The following is a 20,936-nucleotide window of genomic DNA, read 5'->3' on the forward strand; positions in this document are numbered from 1 at the left end:
GTAATATAAAATAACAATGGGAAGTTGGAGTCTGATGGCTAGAGAAAGGGAGGGGAAACCTCAAAAGGAAGAGGAAGACAAAGGGAAAACATGTCTCAGAGAAAACATTAAGTTGGGCCTGACAGATGTGAGAGAGAGGCTGGGGAAAAACCAGTGGAGTTTTAGAAGTTGCAGTCCTTGCCCTGCACTATGGTGTAACCCCTATTGGGAGCCCCTCGTTTCAGTAAAGGTGTGCTGCATCCCTCACCTTCGTATGCATCAGTGGTGCTTTGGGGAAGAAAGGATTCAGGCAGTATTCAGGGTGGGGTGGCAGAGACAGACACTTTCAGCAGTCCAGGCCAGAGTGGAGATGAAGAATTCAATGTGCTAACTAAAAACTGTCACTAGCCACCATAGTCACTGACCTTCAACATCCCCTGAAAGGAGTTCAGGGCAGAGATCAGGAATGAGGCACTCTGTGCTCTGGGAAAAACTGGCAGAACAGGCCTTCAGATAGTTATTTTCAGGAGAAGATTCTACGAGCCCAAATTCTTGCATCTTCTCACATCTAGAAAAGCACTTAAATCATTAACGGAGACATCTGCTCCTTGTGACCAGCAGCAACCTTCTGCCAAAATGTGTGCTGAATTGCACGTATGCCCCCCTTACCAAAATTACACATATATTCACCTCTCCCCTTACCTCTTCAGAGTAGTTCCTCAGAACTATCTCAGAGGCTGTCTCCTGGGCTATAGTCCTCATTTCACCCCAAATGAATCTTAACTCACGACTCTCATGTTTTGCTTTTTTTTTTTAAGTCGACAAATGCAAGCAGGAAATGAAAGCAATGGAGGCCAGGGGAAGGATAAGACCTCCAAGTATCCTTGGGCTTAGTAGAGAACACTAGGCTTCCCAATATACTTGGGATAGGATCTTAGATATTTTGAAGATTATTTGAATATTAAAGAAGAGGGTAAATTTTTGAGGAGCCTACTAAGGATGCCCAGGCAGATATCTAACTAGAGCGTTCAAGTAAACAAATTAGTAGGGCCTGGGCTAGGAGGGTGAGCTATTTCCGGCATGTGACCTCCTTTTCTCACTGACAATGAGGTAATCTCCTGAGGATGCTGAGAAAACGTGATAGAGCTTGAGGAAACAGTTTGGAAATAGCACCTTGGGAATCCCCTATCACAATCTGTTTCCCCTTGAACTACTTGTGAGCAGGCACGTCTTAAACATTTTTTGTATCCTCATTTGTACAAATACAAATCCTCATTTGCATTTGTAGCAGGCTCAATAAACGACGGAATAAATGGATGAATGGAGGAGGACGAACGACTGAGTCTGAGGCTGCGGAGGCGGTGCAATCTTAGAGCCCAGCTCAGAGGCAGTGACCGCCAACCCGCACCTAAACAAATCAAGGCTGGAGGCCAAGTGAAAAGAACAGCGCCCACATTATCCCAGTCCAAAGTCCTGCTCCTTTAGGGGGCGGGGCTAGGGGGGCAAGTTCACCTCTGCCCTTCAATTGACCAATCCTCGCCTCAAGGGGGCGGGGATTTCAATCTGTTCCCCCCCACCCCTTAAAGTACTAAATATGTTTGGGCGCCGTTCAAACGGACCAATGAGTGCTCGATGTTTCCTGCGCTTGGGCCTCACCGATTGGCCAGAGTTCGTCGTCCCTCCCTCCTTGTTACGCCTTTTGCCCCACCCGGTAGCACACAAGATGGCGGCGCCCAGCGGAGTAGAGGCCGCGCCTGGGGTTTGCTGAGGCTCGTTCCCTTCCCCGCTGTTCCCTTGGGCGCGAAGCGCCGCGAGCCCAGAGGACGGGGGCCGGGCGGGGACAGAGGCACCTGCGTAGCTGGACCGCGAGCCCGCGCCCAGCCTGCGCCGCCCCCACCCGGCCCCGGCCTGGCCCGATCCCTTCCGTTCCCGGTCTCCTCTCGGTCTGACCCGTTGCCTGGCCGTGGTATGCCACCACCAGGCCTCCAAAGCTGAGGTTTCTCCTCCAGCCCGGGATCACCTCCACTCTAGAGATGTTTGGGCTATTTCCTCCCAAAGATCCCGCCTTTGGGGCTCCCGGACCGGCATCTGGCCCCCTTTCCCTCCGTTGAGACTCCACTTCCTTCTAACCCACTTCTTCCTCAGATTCTCCCTGTATTGGAGACTGCTCACTTCCCTTCCAAATTAATCCCCGACCTCCTTCTTCCCCCAAATATTGACAGCCCTGACACCCCCCTCAACCGGGAGCCAGACTTCCTTTTGGACTAACCCCCATAGCCCTATCATGGAGGCTGTGTACCTGGTAGTGAATGGGGTGGGCCTGTTGCTGGATGTGCTGACCTTGGTGTTGGACCTCAACTTCCTGCTGGTGTCCTCCCTCCTGGCTTCCCTGGCCTGGCTCCTGGCCTTCATCTACAACCTGCCACATACGGTACTGACTAGTCTTCTGCACTTGGGCCGTGGAGTCTTGCTGTCACTGCTGGCCTTCATCGAAGCCGTGGTTCCCTTCACCTTTGGGGGCTTTCAGGCCTTGTGTACCGTACTATACAGCTGCTGTTCTGGCCTGGAGAGCTTAAAGCTCCTGGGGCACCTGGCCTCTCACGGGGCGCTTAGGAGCCGGGAGATCCTGCACCGGGGTGTCCTCAATATGGTCTCCAATGGCCATGCTTTGCTGCGCCAGGTCTGTGACATCTGTGCCATCACCATGAGCCTGGTGGCCTATGTGATTAACAGCCTGGTCAACATCTGCCTCATTGGCACTCAGAACCTCTTCTCCCTGGTGCTGGCCCTGTGGGATGCAGTGATGGGACCGCTGTGGAGGATGACGGATGTAGTGGCTGCTTTCCTAGCCCACATTTCCAGCAGTGCTGTGGCCATGTCCATCCTCCTCTGGACCCCCTGCCAACTGGTACTGGAGCTCTTGGCCTCTGCTGCCCGCCTCCTGGCCAGCTTTGTGCTTGTCAATGTCACTGGCCTGGTGCTGCTGGCTTGCGTGCTGGCAGTGACAGTGACTCTGTTGCACCCGGACCTCACCCTGAGGCTGGCCACCCAGGCGCTCAGTCAGCTCCATGCCCGGCCATCCTACCACCGGCTCAGAGAGGATGTTGTGCGGCTCTCTCGCTTAGCACTGGGCTTGGAGACCTGGCGCCGAGTCTGGAGCCGTAGCCTGCAGCTGGCGAGCTGGCCTAACCGGGGAGGGGCCCCTGGGGCCCCCCAGGGTGGCCCTAGGAGGGTGCCCTCAGCCAGGACCTGGCGACAGGACGCTCTTCCTGAAGCTGGGCCCAGATCAGAGGCAGAAGAAGAGGAGGTCAGGATGGCCAGAGTGACAGCTGCCCGGGGCCGGGAGAGGCTCAATGTGGAGGAGCCTGTAGCTGGGCAAGACCCATGGAAATTGCTGAAGGAGCAAGAGGAGCGGAAGAAGTGCGTCATCTGCCAGGACCAGAGCAAGACGGTGCTGCTTCTGCCTTGTCGGCACCTGTGCCTCTGCCAGGCCTGCACTGAGATCCTGATGCGCCACCCTGTCTACCACCGCAACTGCCCACTGTGCCGCCGGGGCATCCTGCAGACCCTCAACGTCTACCTCTGAAGACTCCCTCCCCGCCTGCCCATCCCTCCACGCTCCACACAGCCACCTGCGCTAGGACAGCATTCACACCTGATCTCTGGGTCCCAGCCTGAAGCCCCTCCTGCCGCTATGGCCGTCCTGCTGAGCCTCGGAGCCATACGTCCGGGACATGGAGATGGGAAACTCTGGAAGACGGTGCCTTGGCTGGGGGCAGGGTAACAGCTTATCCTTACCCAGTGGGTCCCAGTGATGCCGAGGGTGGTGAGTGTGTGTCACTCCGCGAGGCCCTGAGACTGTTCTCTGTGGACTCCCCTCCACCTTGCCAGGGCCCACCCAGATACCCGCGTGTGGGGCTCCCCCTCTCCGCTTCTGGTTGTTCTGTTGGGGATTTGCAGGTTCTCTCCCTGCTCCCTTCCCACTTCCTCCCCCGCTTCTGCAGCCACACACATCAGTGTCATTTGGGTGTTGTGGCAACTCAAGGGCCTTGGAATGATCTTGAACATTTGCTTTCAGCTGGAGCCCCTGTGCTCTGGCAGGCTTTGGGGGTAGTGTCTCTCAGGTGCCCTTAGAGCTCCTTCTACCAGTCATGATCTTACGAGGCTCCCTTCTGACCTGACCCAACAGCTGGGATGAGAATTAACCCCCAGGTGTGTGTGTGTTTGCACCTGGCTTTGGGACCATGTGCCCTCTGACACCCCAGCACCACTGGGAACTGCAGGGGGGATAGCCAGATTTCTACTCCTATCCCTTTCACTCCCCACATCGCAGAGTGAGAAGGCATTCCCCTTCTGTTCGTCTCTCCCTGGCATCGGGGAGGGCAGACTGTGCACATTTCACTAGGGTCCAAATACAGAAGGGGCCAGGGCCGAGAGGCATGCAGGTCCCTGAGGTGTCTGTCTGGCCCAGGATCCAATGAATGAAGTTCTGTTACAGCTCTGACGGCCTCTGTGTGCATCCTTGCAAGGGCGAGCCATTGGTTAGGGTGACGGATGCTGCAGCAGGGTCCTTCGGTCCTGCCGGAGTCACAAGTGTGGTTGGTGGGGGACCTGGCAGAGAGGTAAGATAGGGTGCCTTGGGGAGAGCCCCTGCCAGGTGTGGCTGGCTTTGCTTTCACCCTGTCTGATTTGTGCCCTCTCACGTGCACAGCTTTTGGAAAGCTCTCCTTATCTTTTCTATCTTTCCAGAATTAGCCCTAGGAGAGAGGAGTGTGAACTTGCTCACCCTTTGGGTCAGCCCTCCCAGCTTTTTCTCTGGTGCCACTGTTCCCAGGAGGGAACTTGGGGTTCCTACTGCCTGGAGTCCAACCTGCCCTCAGATCCCTGGAGGAGTTGGTGCTTGTCGTTGTGACTCTTGGCATAGAATGGCGCCGTGATGGGCTGGAGTATGGCTGTGGGGCCTCCTGGTGGACAGCTGGGAGGCCTGTCTCTAGCTCACTGGGTCCAGTCGCCATTGGTCATATCCATCCTCACATGACCTGCAAGGGGGGGGGGACACTACCCCATAATTGTATGTTAAATCTAGGAGCATGGTGCCAGGGACAGCCTTCTGGAAGGGGGTGGGGGAGGGGAAAGCGGTAGATGGGAAGAAACCCCGAGGAGAGGCCCCTCCACTTTCTCTTGGGTTGAGAGCCTGAGCCGATGTGGGCGGGCCAGCCCGGGTTTGTTAGTCTTCGGGTCGGGGGTGGGGCAAGGAGAGGAGCCTTGGAGGGGCTTTGCGGCTAGCCTCAGACTGAGTGGTGTGGCCGGGTTCAGTGAGTGACTGTTCCCCACATGCACCTTGGAGTTGGGAGGCCTGAGGAAAGGCTCTTTTTTCCCCTTCCCCCAACCCTGGAGAGGGAGCTGAGCAAGGGGAGGCTTGGTTCCTTCCAGTCTCTGTTTAATGTGAGGATAAACATTTTATGAGAGAAGATAAACTTCCTGAGCTGGGAGCAAATGACCCCCTTTTCCTCCACCCCCATCTGGAATCCCGCTGGCGGAGCTCAATACCCTTCCTCCCCCTAACCACCTTAGCAGTCAGGAGCTCGGCTACCTAGGGTCATTGCTGCATCCTGGAACTGGGCTGCCCCCTCGTGGCCATCTCCAAGATGACATCTCTGGACACCCAGGGACACTCCACTCCCCTGGCATGCGGGACAGAGAAGCTTTCCAGTCATCTAGGGACCAGGCAAGTAGCCAGAGCAGCCATGAATGAAAATCCTGGCTTCCTTTCTGTTGGTCAGGGCAGGGATGTGTGTGGTGAAGTCCCACCCAGTTCATATGACATCTCTGAGTTAGAAAAAGGGCTCCTCCTTCTGGGTGGCCAAAGTCTGACACCAGGACACCCTCCTCAGCAGGGGCTCCCGTTCACAACCTCCACCGCTTACCCAGCAGGTCTGTGGAGTGGCCTCTCCTTCACCTGGGCCTGCTTCCTGTATCTCCTGGCCCATAGCTCCATCCAGCCCAAGAGCCCTCCCTTCTGCCTGAGCACCCTCCCCACCCACCGTCCTCCCTCTTCTCCCCATTCTCAGAATCAGGGCATCCCCACCAGTAAAGAAGAAAGGCTGAAGCCAGTAAGAGGGTTTTTGTTGTTGTTGTTTTAAGATTTATTGAATGATCTCTGAGAAAAGGGCCCAGGAGCAGGAGGGATGAGGGAAGACCCAGAGAAGCAGAGGACTGGGAAGGGAGCACCCCACCTTGGGGTCCTGGGCCAGAGCAACTGCGGGGACTCCCACCTGCCAGCACACCGCCAGCACGCTGCCTGCCAGCACTCCTTTGGTCTAGGGCAGAAATCCAGCCACTGCCCCGTGCTGCCAGCCCTGATCTCAGCCTCTGTCCCCATCCCCTGCCTGCAGCAGAACGGAGAGGCCCCCACCCCACCTCCGCGGTCATTCACAACATTCCAGGGGGGCCAGCCCTCCTGGATGACGTGGCTGTCAGTGTCATGCCCTCCTGCCCTTCGAGTGAGACAGCGTGCGCTCACTTTCCAGTGGGCATCAAGCGAAGACTGGGGAGTTGTGCCAGTCAGAATACACTAGAAATCCAGAGAAGGTGCTGTCTGTCTTGATGCTGGCATAGATGCCAATATAGTCACCCACGCCCACCTGTACCCACACCTGGTCTTTGGGCTCCAGCCTCACCATGGTGCCCCCGGAGAGCGAGGCTGGCTTGGGCCACCCCCCGAAGAACTGGAAGAAAGAGGCGATGGACTCTCCATTCTTGACCAGATCGAACTGCAGGCTAGCCCGGTAGACGGTGGCGTGGACGGCGAAGTAGTAGACCCCGGGCACGTGGCAGGTGAACTTGCCGGTGACGGCGTCGTAATGTCCCTGCTCATTCACCAGCACGCGGTCGAAGGGTAGGGGCGCGTCCGACGGCGGGGGCACCCGGCTCTCTGAGCGCTTGGCACTGAAGGCGGAGCGCGGAGGCACCGAGCACTCGCCTGCCGGCCCGGCCGCCCCCACGGGGCCTGCTTCTCCTCGCGGCCCGGGCTCCCCACGCGGCCCCGGGAGGCCTGCAGGGGTGGGGGTGGGGGGAAAGCGGAGCAGTTAGGGCGCGCCTGCCGCGGGCCTCCAGCATCCTCCCTCAGCCTCCCAGCTGCCCCTTCCCGGGCGGGGCCGCCCTGCGCCCCAGGACCCGCTCCACGCTTCCTGCAGGCCTTGGGGCAGATCTGAGGGTCCCAGGGGTTCTGGCTCCCGCAGCTGAGTCCCTCTCTCCCGGCTCCGGCCGGGTCGGACGGGGACGGGAGCGGCGCCCCTAGCGGCAACCCCGAGCCCCGGGCCCCTGGGAGCAGGAGAGGGGCCGCACTCTTACCAGCCTCCCAGCGGAGGCGCTTCTTACCCGGCCTCCCGCCCTCGCCTTTCTCTCCCGGAGCGCCGGGCGCGCCGTCGCGGCCGTCGCGGCCGTCGCGGCCGGGCAGACCCTGGCTGCCATGGTGGCCCGGCGTGCCGGGGAGGCCGGGGTGCCCCGGGCACAGGCTGGGGATCTTGTTGTCGTCCAGCGGGGGCGAGCCGGCCGCCAAGCCCAGGAGCAGCAGAGCGAGGAGCGGCCTCATGGCGCTGGCACGCGGAGCCCGGACGCCGCGGGCCTCTGGTCGTCTGTGGGCTGGGCAGGACAGGAGTCGGGACCCAGAATCCTGGGACCTGCCTCGCTCCCCGCCCCGGCGCAGCCGGCTCGGTCCCCACCCCACTGCCATGTCCCTGAGTGAGGCTGAGTGGCCTCGAGGGGACGAAGAATGGGGCGCCCCTAGACCCAAGAACCCCGAGAGCACTGCGCAGGGGGAAGGAGAGGCCGGCCCTCTCCCCACCACCACCCCGGGCCGGCGCCCAGTCTTTCCCACAGTCCCCTCCCCCATCCCCATTTCCCCGCCCCCCCCCCCCCCCCCCCCGCCCTTCGCGACCAGACTCACCCCCCTCCCGGCTCCCGGGGCTGCTCGCTCTCTCTGTGGCCTCCTTCGGGTCTCTCGCTACTCCGGACCCTCCAGTTGACTCCTGCTTGCTACCTTCCTTCCCTGCGCTTCTCTCTAGCCAGGCGCCCCCTGCCCTAGGCGTCCCCCTGGTCCCGGTTCGTTCCTTGCCGGCTCTGCTCTGCTCCTCCCAGACTCCAAGAGGAAACCAGTTGTTCGGGGGCCAAGAGCCCGGGCCGGGAAATAGCAGGGAAATAACTCGTGGTGTCGCCCGGCGGCCGGCCAAAGTTTGGTGGAGAAAGGAGGGAGAGATTTGAGGCGGGCGCAGAGAGGCAGAACCATGAGAAACAGACGCTCAGGGCATCTACAGCTCCAAGGAGCTGGAAGGAGAGATGGTGCCACGACGGAGATCAAAGACAACACTCTAGTCCAGGAGAAATAGAAGCTGAGAGCCGAGGGTGGACGGTTCTAGAAGCAGTAGACAACTGGATCCCCAGGGCTCAGAATAGAGGCTGCCACATGACTAGGCACTGGATACATTCTTTTTTGGAATAAATGAAAAAGTGAGAGAGAGGGTGGTAGAGAGCCTGAAAAAGCAGATGGAGATGAGGAAGGTAGAAGGTGGGAAATTGGGGTCAGAGGCTTGGGTGGGAAGCAATCTAGATGATCACTGGTACAGTGTGGAGTCAGGCCAGCTGTTTGCAGCAGCTGGGGCAAATAAAAGGATAGGGAAGGATCTGGCAGGGTGGGAGGGTCCCGTTAGCCCCGCTGAGGACTCCTCTTCCCCTCCCTGGGAGGACCCAGAGGGGATGGGCAGAGTCCCATGCTGGTCCCCTTCCTTTGCTCCCCTACCTGCCCACCCTGATAGGCAAAGGAGGCTGGGCAGCAGAGGGCAGGGGCCCGCCTCAGGGTCAGGGCTGGGCACAAGCCTCCAAGCCAGCTGCTTCAGGCAGCCTGTTGCAGTTAAAGGGCCAGGGGGTGCCCAGTAGTGCCAAGCCAGACTGGCACTGGCGCTCTGCCTCCTGGCAGACAGAGCGGCAAGGGGGAAGGACACTGCCTAGCGGGGTGCAGTGGGGCACAAGTAGCCCACAAAGGAGCCTCCGGAAATTCTGGTAGCAGGGCAGGCTTGTCAGGCTCTGTGGAGGGAGGAGACCAGCCCTCAGGCACCCTGGTCCCCCAGTTCCCTCCCCTGCCTGGGGGTTCCTCCTTATCTCTCCCTGGAGCACCTTGTAACCTCTGAGGACCTCCACCACCTCCTCCTGGGTGGCCATGCCCACCCAGATGTTAGGGAAAGCCGTGGTGTTGTAGCTCAGACCGATGCACATCTCCACCTGGACAGGTTCACAGGCCAGCTCTGCAGGGGTGGGAGGGGAGGGTCACTCTGGGGAATACTCACTGGCTGTGTGAGCTGGGACAAGTCACCTAAGTGCTCCCTATGGGTCAGACGGGGAGAATCAAAGGAGATAACACAGAGAGATGCTTTATCCATGTTGAGGATTCCTGTTTTCCTTGAGAGCCTACTCCAGGCATCATTCGCCAGCCCTGGGCATCATGCAGGCACATCTATGATCTCAGGGAGCTAGGGGCACCAACATTGGCAGGACCAGGGCATCTGGAAGGAGCTCCCCCGCTCTCCCCCCATCTCCGAGGTGGGCCCTGGAGAGGGCCTCTCTGTGTGACAAGGCTGGATGGGCTCTTGAAGCCTCAACCATCAACTCCCAGATTCCCGTTTCCCTCGGGGGTGACACTAAGTACCCTTGCCACTCCTGGGGGAGAATCCCTCCAGTATTTGGTGGAGTGGTCCAGAGTCAGGCTAGTGGGCCCCCCACCCCATCAGGGAAGATAGGGATGGCTGTTACGACACGTGCCAGTGGGTTTCTAGGGATGGGCACCCAGCCCGCTCAGGCCTGCCAGCCCCCCTTGCGGTGCCCTGGGGCAGGCTCCTCACCTGGGGGTGGGAGCAAGGGGATGCTGCAGTTGTCATCGCTGCTCTCTGTGCAGTCTCTCCACATGCCACACATCCACTGCAGATTCTTACACCCTCCATCCCGGCAGGAGAACTCTCCGGGCCCACAGGGGTCTGCAGGCACAGGGGGCATGGCAGTGCCCTGGGACATGCCTGTACCCCCACTGCCTTCACAGTGCCCTGACCAGGGTCCAGAGCCCTTCCCTGTTCTCCTGGAGGTGCCTCCACTGCCCACACTCACTCTCCCAGGGCCACCTACTCTCTGTGGCATTGAGGGCCCGGTAGGTGGCCGAGAAGCCCCCGATGCTGATGCCATGGTCTGTCCTAAAGAGCACAGCCAGCTGGTGATGCGAGGAGATGAGGCGCGGAGGCGGCTCTGCTCCACAGAACCTGCCCAAAGCAGACAGCAGTCCTGGCACGGGCCCCCCCCGCAGACGCGGCACGGAGCTGGGTGCTCTGGGCGACGCCAGAGGGGATGGGAGGCATAGTCACTGACTCATGGGACTGGTGAGGAAGACACACATGTTCAGGAGACAAAGTACCAAACAAACGAAACAAACTGCTTGAACTGGAGCCCCTTCGACCTGGGGAGAATCAGTGAGGGTTCTGGGGGAAGCTATAAATAGACCGGGCAGGTGGGAGAGCTGGGACGGGGAGAGCCTCCTGGAGGAGGTGATGTAAGGAGCAAAGGTGAGAGGGACAGGTACGAAGGTGAGGAAGGACGAGCCTTTTTCAGGGTGACAGTGCGGGACCTCCAGCTTGGCGCAGGACAAGACAATGAAGCTAGTGCCTGTGTGGGCCGGTTTGTAGGAAGCCTTGACCTCGGACTCTGGAGGATGGGGTTTATCCTCAGCTCCTCCCCGCTGGCTCCGCCAGTACCTGCCCAGGAGGCTGAGGGCCCCTGAGTTGCGGGTCTCATACACTTCCACGTAGTCAAACTTGCACTCGTCCTGAGCTTCCAGGCTGAAGTTGTGGAACAGCAGTTCGACGCCATGTCCAGCGGGCACCGAGATGTGCCAGGTGCAAAGCTGGGGGAGGGCACAGGTGGAGTAATTTATGGGTTCCTTCTTCTGTCCCAATCGGGGCCTCCAGGCTTGAGCTCCAGATGGGCTTCCCCCTGCTGCAGGCCGGGTAGGGAGTGGGTGGGCCCTGCCCACACTGCTCGCATCATCGGTGGTGGCGGAAGGGCCTTTAACTTATCTGGTCTCAGAGATAAGCTTACCCAGCACGGGAACATGGATACCTAGTAAGCACTTAATACTGTTCTCTTCCTGCCTGCTTGATCTCTGACCTTCCCAAGTACAAGGCAGCATCTGCCATGCTGTTCTCAATCGCACTAACCCGGATGCTCAGGTGTGCCCACGTGGGCTGCACCACCCTCCCTATGGAGCGCTGGCTTACCTGTTGGTGAGGGTACTGCTGCAGGTAGCTGGGAGCAGAGAAAGTGCCCTGGAGCCCAGTCAGATTCCCCCCACACCCTGTAGAGAGGAGGAGGAGCTCATGAGTTTGCCAGGGTCTGTGCCTTCGCCCGGTAGGGCCAGCAGGGATGGCAGCGAAGAGTTTTGGCTGTGCCCGTGGGGAGGCAAGTTCTGGGCCAGAAGAATGACCAGGCAGGTTTGGAGCTGGGCCAGGCCTGGGGAGGCCAGCCTGAACCTGGATCAGATGCCTGAGGACAGTACCCGCCCTGAGGCTGGCCGGGCCCTTACCCGAGAACTTGGCGCTGCAGTTGGCCTCGTCACTGCCATCAGCGCAACTGGCAAAGCCGTCGCACACCGAGTCGGGTAGCAGGCAGACGAGCTGGTCGCAGGGGAACTCATCGTGGGCACAGCTCCCTGGGGGCGGGCATCTGGATTCAGAACCCCCTAGAATCTCTACCCCTTTTGCAGGGCTGGGAGTGGCTGGAGAGGGGGGAAGCGGACAGTTGACAGGTAGCTGGGGACCTGGCGGGAAAACACTCACCATGACCGGGGGCCACGGCCTGGTACCAGGCATGGAAGCCAGATCCTTCCACGCTGCTGTCGGAGACGAAGGCCACGCGGAGGTGGCTGGCATTGGTGTTGAGTGTTGGGGGAGGCACCCTCCCACACACTCTGCAAGAAGCCAGATTGGGAGTGACGGAGGCTCAGAGCTCAGGGCCAGCCAGAGTGGAGCCTGCCTGGGCCCTGCGGTCCTCTTCCCTCAAGCCCCGTCCTGGGGACGATGTGTCCAAAAGGTTCCTTTCATTTCCAGCAGAGCTCTGACCTCCCTAGCTCCTGCACGTCCATTCTTGAGGCATTCATCCATGGGAAAGATATGTGGGAGTTCCAATTTCCAGATTTGGAAACCAAGGTCAGAGAGGGGAAGTGACCTTCCCAAGGTCATACAGCAAGATGGTGGCAGAGCTGGGCCCAGAGGCCAAGTCTCTCCGTTTCCTCCCAGTCAAGAATTTCCCACTGCAGTTCCCTGGTTCTGCCCTCCAGACAGTGGTTCAGGAGGGGGGTGGGATCTCCTGGGGGCAGAGGGACCCACCTGAGGAGGGGGCCTTCAGGCTCAGGGGAGATTTCCAAGCGATCAAAAAGACAGGAGGCCACACTCTCCACGCTGAGAGCTTCGATCTTGAGCTGTATTGCATGGTCTGTGGCCACTTGGATATGCCACACGCAGTGGGCGTTGGGTGGGTAAGGGTCTGGGTAGTCGGGGCTGCTGAAGAAGCCCCTTGGGCCAGGAAGGAGGCCCCCACAGGCTGCAGGGACGGAGGTTAGAGTTCAGAGGTCAAAAGGAGAGAGACTTGTTTTTATAAGATGCCTCTTCCCGGCCTCCCCTCCCCCCTGCCGTCTTGGGCCCTTCTCCGGGAAGATCTGCCCCGTAGTACTCACTCGACTGGGGTGCGGGGCTCACGCCTGCCTCCGGTTGCCCTTTAGGGGTCCCAGTTGCCTGAGAGGTGGTGGGGATGGGAGTGGGGGTGGAGCCAATGGTGGTGAGGCCTTGGGAAGGCAGTGGATGATGGGAGGGCCCGGACGCGGCTGTAGCCTGCAGTTCTGGAGGCAGGAAGACGGGGGAGTGGGATTCAGAGGTGCTGGATCTCTTGCAGGGCATGGGAGACTCATGGAGGCCTTGGGAACTTACGGGCCAGGATGATGGCCACCAGCAGCCCCAGCAGCAACAGCAGCAGGCTGGCCAGCAGGAGGACACACAGCCAGGAGAAGTGGCAGTCAGGCTGCAGCCCTCGGGGACGCCGACCTGCGGGCAGGCGGGGTGGGCTTTTGAGAGCCCTTTCGCTTGGGCATCTCTCACACAGCCCTTAGCCGCTGGGCCTTTCTGTCCTACCCAGCTCACCCCGTGAGATGGTTACCATGCCAGGGAGCTCGGGTGCTGCAGCTGGCGTCCTCCTGGAGGCTGGGTAGGGGGCAAGGTGGCCCTGATTCAGGCTCAAAAGCAGGATTGCAGAATTCAGTCTGAAGGGAGAGACTTGAGGGCTGAGGGCCGGTGGCAGCACTGCCTGGCAGGTGTGTTCACTGGGCACTGCCAGCCCTAGGTGGGCATCTGGGTCTTGCGGGAGTGGTCCTGTATGACCCTTACCTTGCTCAGCTCTGTCGCCTCCACGCAGAGGATGATGTCTGAGCAGTCCTTCATGGCTCTAGGCTCTGCATGGCTTTCTCGAGTCCCTGCGACAGCCCAAGACCCCAGAGGGCCTGCTCCCTGCCCCGAGGCCGCCTCTCAAAGGGGCAGCCTCTGCTCCGCTCCCTGAGGACGAGGGCTGCCAGGCTAGACCAGCTCTCCCGCTGCCCTGGGCAGACTGGTTCCAGGCTGGTTCTGGCTACTGGCTATTCTGTCTCTGTGTGGGGGAAGGGACAGCAGGCAGAAGGAATCCGCAGTGGCATGAAATGGTCCCTTAATCCAACTCAGCTGAGGATGCCGAGGTCGAGACCCTGGCACAGAGCAGCGGTCCTTAAAGGCGCAGGCTGAGAACACCCCGTGGAGGAAGCTCGGTGCTCTGTCGGGGGTGTGACCAGGGGGCTGGCCACCCCATCTCCTAACCTCACTGAGGTGCCGAGTGAGTGTCTGAGGGGTGCTGGGAAGGAAGGGAGACAGCGGGGCAGTTTTACAGGCACGAGGGAGCCTTCGAAGCCAGGCGTGACGGTTTGGCAGCTTCAAGGCCTGTGAGTCCTCAAGGTCCTGGACAGACCAGCAGCCCATCGCTCCTGGCCATCAGGGCGACCGAGGCATTAGCCAGGCTGGGTCTTTGGAAGTTCCCCTAAAGCACCTGGGTGCCTGGGACAAGGAGATAAGTCTTTCTGGGCTGCTTGTGTCTGTGCTGATGTGAGTCGGGGAGCTTGAGGGGTTGGCTGCCTCAGCCCGTAGGAGAAAGGGCAGTGGAGGAGGTGACGCTGCCCAAGGCCTTGGACGGGTCGGTCAGGGCTGGCCCTTCAGATGGGCTGTGGAATCCGGCAGGTGGTACCATCTGCTGTTGCAGGATAGAAAGCCTGCCCTCTGCAAACTACATCACTCCGTGACTCTCTTTCTCCACGAGCGAAGTTCTCTCGGAAAATCCCAGCCTGGCGCAGCTGTCCTCGGGGAGAAGGGAAAGGGCTTGTTAATCTGTTTTGTGTTAGCCGTGCTCACACTGAGTTGGGTAGGGCAGGAGGTGGGGAGGCAGAATAATATTTCTGGCTACTGTTTGTAGAATGTCTGTTACGTATTAGGCCCTGGGCCAGAGGTCCTACGTGCAGTTTCTCTCCTTGAATCACTCTGGGAGGTAGCATAACCATTTTACAAATGATGGCCCAAGGCTCCGAGAGGTTAAGTAACTTTCCCAAGGTCACATCAGCTTCCCCAAGATACAGAGACAAGAGTTGAACCCAGGGCTGGGTAAATCCAAAGTGCATGTTTTCTCTGACACATGTCTTTTTTTTTCCTTTTTTAAATATTTATTTATTTATTTTTGGCTGCGTTGGGTCTTCGTTGCTGCTCACGGGCTTTCTCTAGTTGCGGTGCACAGGATTCTCATTGCGGTGGCTTCTCTGTTGCGGAGCACGGGTTTTAGGCGTGCAGGCTTCAGTAGTTGTGGCACTCAGGCTCAGTAGTTGTGGCTCACGGGCTCTAGAGCACAGGCTCAGTAGTTGTGGCGCACGGGCTTAGTTGCACCGCGGCATGTGGGATCTTCCCGGACCAGGGCTCGAACCCATGTCCCTTGCATTGGCAGGCGGATTTTTAACCACTGCTCCACCAGGGAAGCCCCACACATCTTTCACTCTACACTGGCCTAAGGCAGGCTGGTGACAGAGGGGAACTAAGTGAAGAACCCAGTGGGGAGAGAAGAAACAAAGGAGACAGATTCTGCGATCCCCGATCCCCCGCGGCAGCTCTCTTCACACTCAGGAGATCCCCCTCAACACCCAGCTCCTCTCCTTTCACCCCCTAGAGGGCCCGGGGCTGCTTTTGTCTAGCGGACAAGCCTTTCCTTGGTCCTAAGATGTGAACTGCTTTTAGAGGGTTTGAGAGGTCAAAAGTATTTCTATAATAACACGTAGGTGTTATTTGTCCTTCTCCCTTTCTTTCCTTCCTCTTGAGTGAACAGCGTGGTTTCCAGAGGCTGCATGATGTGAAGGAGGTGAGAATCCAGTTAATGAGATTTGCAAAAATGTAAAACAAAGTTATCCTTCTTACTAAGTTCTTTTTGTTTTGGAAAATGTAGTTTTTAAAAAAATGGGGGCTTCCCTGGTGGCACAGTGGTTGAGAGTCCACCTGCTGATGCAGGGGACATGGGTTTGTGCCCCTGTCCGGGAGGATCCCACATGCCACGGAGCAGTTGGGCCCGTGAGCCATGGCCGCTGAGCCTGCGCATCCGGAGCCTGTGCTCCGCAACGGGAGAGGCCACAACAGTGAGAGGCCCGCATACCAGGAAAAAAAAAAAAGAAAAAAAAAAGGGACTTCCCTGGTGGTCCAGTGGTTAAGATTCCATGCTTCCACTGCAGAGAGCACTGGTTCGATCCCTGGTTGGGGAACTAAGATCTCACAAGCCAAGCCATGCGGCACGGCCTAAAAAAAATTTTTTTTTTGTTAAATGTTATTTATATTAGCATGTAAAAGATTTGCTGTTATTTTAAAATTTATTTAAAAATTAATAAGAAAAGGGACTTCCCTGGCGGTCCAGTGGTTAAGATTCTGTGCTCCCAATGCAGGGGGTGTGGGTTCAATACCTGGTCGGGGAACTAAGATTCCACATGCCGCGTGGTGTGGCCGAATAATAATAAAAAAAAAATTAATAAGAAAATATTTTAATTCCTTTCCATTCTGATTTTAACACGGTAAATGTTAATAGCTATAACAGCCAGGGAGACTTCTTGGAAGAGGTGGGCATTTAGTCTAAAGTTAGAGAGTTGAAAAAGATTTTAATAGGTAGAATTTGGGGGTTGGGTAGGGATTCCAGAAAGGAGGGGGTACTTAGCACTATGGGCCTAAGAAGGCTGGGTTGTAACCCATTTTAAGCAGGGAGTGGCTTGGTCAGATCTGGGTCTCAGAACAGCCCCTGTTTGTGGGAAGGTGGTGGAAAGGAGGCAAGGGGGAGGCTGGGAGGGCCAGAAGCTTCTCTCTGGCTTTGCCATTGCCCATGGCCATCCTCCACGACACCCCTGGCTCTGCCGGCACAGGTGCCCTTGCGACTGGCTGCTTCATGGACGTGTTCCTAGGGGAGAAGGTCAGCCAGGCCAGGGGCCAGGTCAGGGTGGGAGAATGGCACCGGTAAAGGGACAATGAGAGAAATAGAACAGACACCCCTCAGCTCATCAGCTCATTTGACCCTCATAACAGCCCTGGGAGCCAAGGTCAGGGAGGTGTGTTTGTTCCCATTTTCCAGATGTAACTGAGGCACCAGTTACCAGGCTGGGTTTCAGAGCTGGGTCTGTTGGATTCCTGATTCTCAGCTTTTGGTCTTCCTTTCCTTTTCTTCCCTTCCCTTCCCTTTCCCTTTCCCTTTCCTTTCCTTTCTTTCATTTTATTTTTGGCTGTGTTGGGTCTTTGTTGTTGCATGCAGGCTTTTCTCTGGTTGTGACGAGTGGGGGCTACTCTTCATTGCAGTGCGTGGGCTTCCCATTGTGGTGGCTTCTCTTGCGGTGGAGCATGGGCTCTAGGTGTGTGGGCTTCAGTAGTTGTGGCACACGGGCTCAGTAGTTGTGGCTCGCAGGCTCTAGAGCACAGGCTCAGTAGTTGTGGCGCACGGGCTTAGTTGCTCTGCAGCACGTAGGATCTTCCCGGACCAGGGCTCGAACCCATGTCCCCTGCATTGGCAGGCGGGTTCTTAACCACTGCGCCACCAGGGAAGCCCTCCCTTTTTTTTTTCTTTCCTTTCTTTTACATTTTCCATGTTCTTTCTATAAACCATGTAGAATAGTGGGGGCGAGAGGTACTGTGGGCAAGGACTCCTGCAGGCTATGTGTGCAGAGGACGCCTGGGCTGTGAAGCCCTGGGAGGTTTCAGGCCTGCGGCCATTGAGCTCCAGGTTGCTTGCTTCATTCTTGGCTGCCTCTTGGGCTTCCTCTTCTTCCTTTGCAGGCCCCGGGGCCTCGGCCTTCTTGCCTCTTCCTTCTCCGGGGGTCTCCCCATCTCCCCCACTGCCTGCAGGGACACTGTGTCTCCAGCCCTCCCTTTTCTTGCTGCTGTGGGGACGTTTGCATGGACTTTCCTGCTGACGGCTATGGATAAAACTAACAAGCAAAGGGAAGTTACCTCTTTTCTTGCTCAAGTGATTTCTACACCCCCGGAAGCTCCACTGGGCTTTTGCTTTTGTTCCTGCAAGCTTGGATCCTGGCAACTCGGCCTGGCTGGCTATCTGTGGCTCCCCCCGACCTTTTTTTTTTTTTTTTTTTAATTTATTTGTTTTATTTATTTATTTTTGGCTGCATTAGATCTTCATTGCGGTGTGCAGGCTTCTCATTGTGGCGGCTTCTCTTGTTGTAGAGCACAGGCTGTAGGCACGCGGGCTTCAGTGGTTGTGGCTCCTGGGCTCTAGCGCGCAGACTCGGTAGTTGTGGCACACGGGCTTAATTGCTCCGCGGCATGTGGGATCTTCCCGGACCAGGGATCGAACCTATGTCTCCTGCATTGGCAGGCGGGTTCTTAACCATCGTGCCACCAGGGAAGCCCTCTGTGGCCCCTTTATAACCAGGAGGGGCAAGGCCAGCTTGAGGTTAGCTATCACCTTCTAGACTCCGGCTCACTAGCTCTCCCTCCTGCTGGCCCTCCAGCTCCAACCCTCCACTCCAGCCAGACCAGCCTCTTCCTTGTCCCTGGCACACTGTACCCACCCTACCTGTCTTTGTCCAGGCCTGTGCTCTGATCTGAATGCTTTCCTTTTGCTGGCTCCCAGGGCCAGCGTTATAGATGTGCATTAGGACTTGACTCCCCGCCACCCTCCCGAGATCCATCAAATACTCTCTCCTCTCCTTGTTCATTGCCACCCCTACCCTTGACTCTTACCCTCTGGTTCCTGGATCTTTAGTCTCTAGGAGCCCGGATGCCTGCAGCTCCATCCCAGCCAACCCACTGCCGTCTCCAAGGGGCAGGTTACACCGAGTATCAGGAAATCAGAAAAGCTCAGCCCTTGGCTTTGGAATGCCCAACCAGTGGCTCTGCCTCACTAACTCTGTGTGGTTTGGGCGATGCTGTACTTACTTCACATTCCTGAAAAGTCAGAGGCACCCTGAGAGGCCAGGGGAACTCAGCATTTGCTGAGGATCACCCAACTAAGAGAATCTTAGTGGAGCATTGATGGTGCAGTACTGGAAATAGAGGTGAGGTGGGGGAAATAGACATTCGTTGAGTACCTACTATGTGCCGAACACTCACAACTCTGAGTAGCTCTTGTTATGCTCAGATTACAGAGGCGGAAACTGAGGCTCAGAGAGATTAAGTAATTTGCTTGGACTGGGAACGCTTGGACTCCGCTGTCTCCTGCCTCCTGCACAGGTGCTTGTTTGTGCCCCTAGAACAGTGAAGGACGGGACCCTCAGAGATGTGTGGGCCCAGGTATGCGACAGATAGTGCTGGTTTTGCCCTTGGGTGTGTGCATGTGTAGAATCAGGGAGTTCCCTGGTTACGTTGCTGTTCAGCTCAGTTGATAATAGACACGGGGTTGGGAAATTTGCTGCAGAATGTCCTGCAAAATGCTGTCAATTATTCGACCAAAAGGAAGAGTATTCAGATGGAAAGAGATCTGCGTGGGGAGTCAAGATCCCTGGGTTCCGTCCTGCCCCCGCCACCGACGAGCTGGTGGACTCGCGGCTTCTTTACAGCTCGTGTCCTCACTGGCAAGGTAAGAAGGTGGAGAAGGTGACCCCTACGGAAAGTGGTATGCATTTTCTGAGCACTGATCACTTTAAAACGTATAAACTCTCTAACGTGGAATCAGGGAATCAGAGGTGTGCAAGTCCTCTAACGTAGGACTTGTACTTAGGGAAAAAGTGACTTGGAATAACACTTGAGCTGAGACCTTCGAGGTCCTCTAGTCCAATCTCCCTCATTCACAGATGAGACACTAAGGCCCAGAGGGAGGGAGGTTCTTGCTCAAGGTCACACAAGAACAGGTGCAGGGAGAGCTCCACCGCTAGGGAGAGGCCTGTTGGGATGCCAGCAAGGAATGGGGGAAGAAATCCCAGTTGCTAGGAGGCAAAGCTGATGGGTAAGGAAACACGGGGACAGGTTGTGTTTGGGGATCTGTGCAGCACTAGGACCTGTTGCCATGGGGATGAGAAAGCACCACAAGTACAGAAAGGAGGGCTGGGAGCAAGGGTGGAGGGGGCTGAGCCCCCACCCTCGATGTTAGTTATAGTCTGTTCCCCAGTGGAAGACAACAAAAGCACACAGGTGGCTTCTACCTCCAGTGAAGAACTAGTCACAGGAGCGGTACAGCACCTTACACTGATTTGAGGCTCAGCCATCCATTTTGCTCTAAGCCTAATGTTTCCATCTTGAAGGTGATCCTGTTCACTTGTGGTTTGGGGGAAATTATTTTTCTTGCATCGGGCCCCTTCCAGGGAAGGCCGGGGAGAAACCTCAGGCTTGAGTCACTCTTATTTTCAATCCTTTCTGGGAAATGCCTCCCTCCCCCCCCAAAAATGGCCGCCTCCAGTCTCAGCCCAGGAGGTGAGTGTGACAGCAGGTGCCGCTGGGAGGGAGAGTGACAAGCAAGGGAAGGAGAGATAGGCCTTGATTTCTCAGTGTGTGGAGCACGGATGGCAGTTAGGAAAATTCCCCATAAAACACTTTAAGCTCAACTGGTGGTGACTTAAGTTTCCCAAGTTCTGGGATTGGTGGCAGAAATGGAAAATCTGAACAAGTCTGAGAGAAAACTCAAGGAGCCAAGTCCCTGGCGACCCCAACGAGGCCCTCCCTCCAAGGAGTTAAATCTGGTGATGTCTTGAAAACACCATTTTAGAGAACAACACCTTTAATGTAAAGGCTGCTGTTTCCAGGTATTAGTGGGGCAAGTTGAGATCTTTCATTTAATTTATTGAGGACCAAGCCTTGATCACCCCACACCCAGGCATAGCCACTCTGCTCTAAGAGCAAACGTTGCTGTATTCATCTCTGCTGGAGAGACCTGTCTTAGCTCGTCACAGGTCTGTACAGGCACCCAAGTGCGTCAGCAGAGAACCACCAGAGTGCCCCTACTAGCAGTTAAAAAGCAGACAGTCCATTTAAAGTGATGTCCGTTAGACATGCTGATTTCCTTAGGTGTGAAGCCAGGGTTGTAGTCACGTGGGAGATGCACACTGAGGTATTCCAGGGTTGTGGTTATGTGGGAGACGCACACTGAGGTATTTAGAAGTGACAGGACACCTTGCCCGTAAATGTTTTGCCCCAAAGAATAAAGTATACATAAACAAATGTGGCAAAATGTTAATGTATCAGTGAATCCAGATAAGGAATATAGTGTTCAAAATGTGTACTAGTCCAGCATTTTTTTTTTTTTTTTACAGAATTGAGAAGTTTAAGCTAAAAAGTGGGTAGTTAACTTTGTCCAGAACTTGGAATCTACAATCTGATTGCAGCAGTAAACTATCTCCACTG

At 56.9% G+C, this 20,936-nt stretch overlaps 3 protein-coding genes across 5 annotated transcripts; 1 reads left to right on the top strand and 2 right to left on the bottom strand.

Moving 5' to 3' along the window:
• The first annotated feature begins 1,677 nt into the window (after positions 1 to 1,677).
• Positions 1,678 to 4,480, top strand: RNF26 (ring finger protein 26). The gene has a single exon (XM_004273298.4). It carries the CDS (start codon positions 2,264 to 2,266, stop codon positions 3,563 to 3,565), a length of 1,302 nt encoding a protein of 433 aa, XP_004273346.1. The 5' UTR covers positions 1,678 to 2,263; the 3' UTR covers positions 3,566 to 4,480.
• Positions 4,481 to 6,115: 1,635 nt separating this feature from the next.
• C1QTNF5 (C1q and TNF related 5) lies at positions 6,116 to 8,127 on the bottom strand. Of its 3 annotated transcripts, XM_049713317.1 has the most exons (3): positions 7,928 to 8,127; positions 7,333 to 7,623; positions 6,116 to 7,033 (listed from the first exon to the last, which is right to left on the bottom strand). In XM_049713317.1, exons 2-3 carry the CDS (start codon positions 7,571 to 7,573, stop codon positions 6,516 to 6,518), a joined length of 759 nt encoding a protein of 252 aa, XP_049569274.1. In that variant the 5' UTR covers positions 7,574 to 7,623; positions 7,928 to 8,127; the 3' UTR covers positions 6,116 to 6,515. The 3 variants fall into 3 exon arrangements, with proteins under 3 accessions (XP_049569274.1, XP_033290297.2, XP_004273345.3); XM_033434406.2 differs by lacking the exon at positions 7,928 to 8,127 and having other exon boundaries at positions 7,333 to 7,868; XM_004273297.3 differs by lacking the exon at positions 7,928 to 8,127 and having other exon boundaries at positions 7,360 to 7,867.
• A 213-nt stretch (positions 8,128 to 8,340) lies between these two features.
• MFRP (membrane frizzled-related protein) lies at positions 8,341 to 13,644 on the bottom strand. The gene is made up of 13 exons (XM_004273296.3): positions 13,449 to 13,644; positions 13,222 to 13,324; positions 12,996 to 13,109; positions 12,746 to 12,907; positions 12,399 to 12,612; positions 11,850 to 11,980; positions 11,597 to 11,722; positions 11,292 to 11,368; positions 10,770 to 10,918; positions 10,150 to 10,280; positions 9,873 to 10,004; positions 9,151 to 9,278; positions 8,341 to 9,060 (listed from the first exon to the last, which is right to left on the bottom strand). Exons 1-13 carry the CDS (start codon positions 13,500 to 13,502, stop codon positions 8,836 to 8,838), a joined length of 1,746 nt encoding a protein of 581 aa, XP_004273344.1. The 5' UTR covers positions 13,503 to 13,644; the 3' UTR covers positions 8,341 to 8,835.
• Positions 13,645 to 20,936: the final 7,292 nt, after the last annotated feature.

The sequence above is a fragment of the Orcinus orca genome, chromosome 8 (assembly GCF_937001465.1).
Source record: "Orcinus orca chromosome 8, mOrcOrc1.1, whole genome shotgun sequence".
Taxonomy (NCBI): domain Eukaryota; kingdom Metazoa; phylum Chordata; class Mammalia; order Artiodactyla; family Delphinidae; genus Orcinus; species Orcinus orca.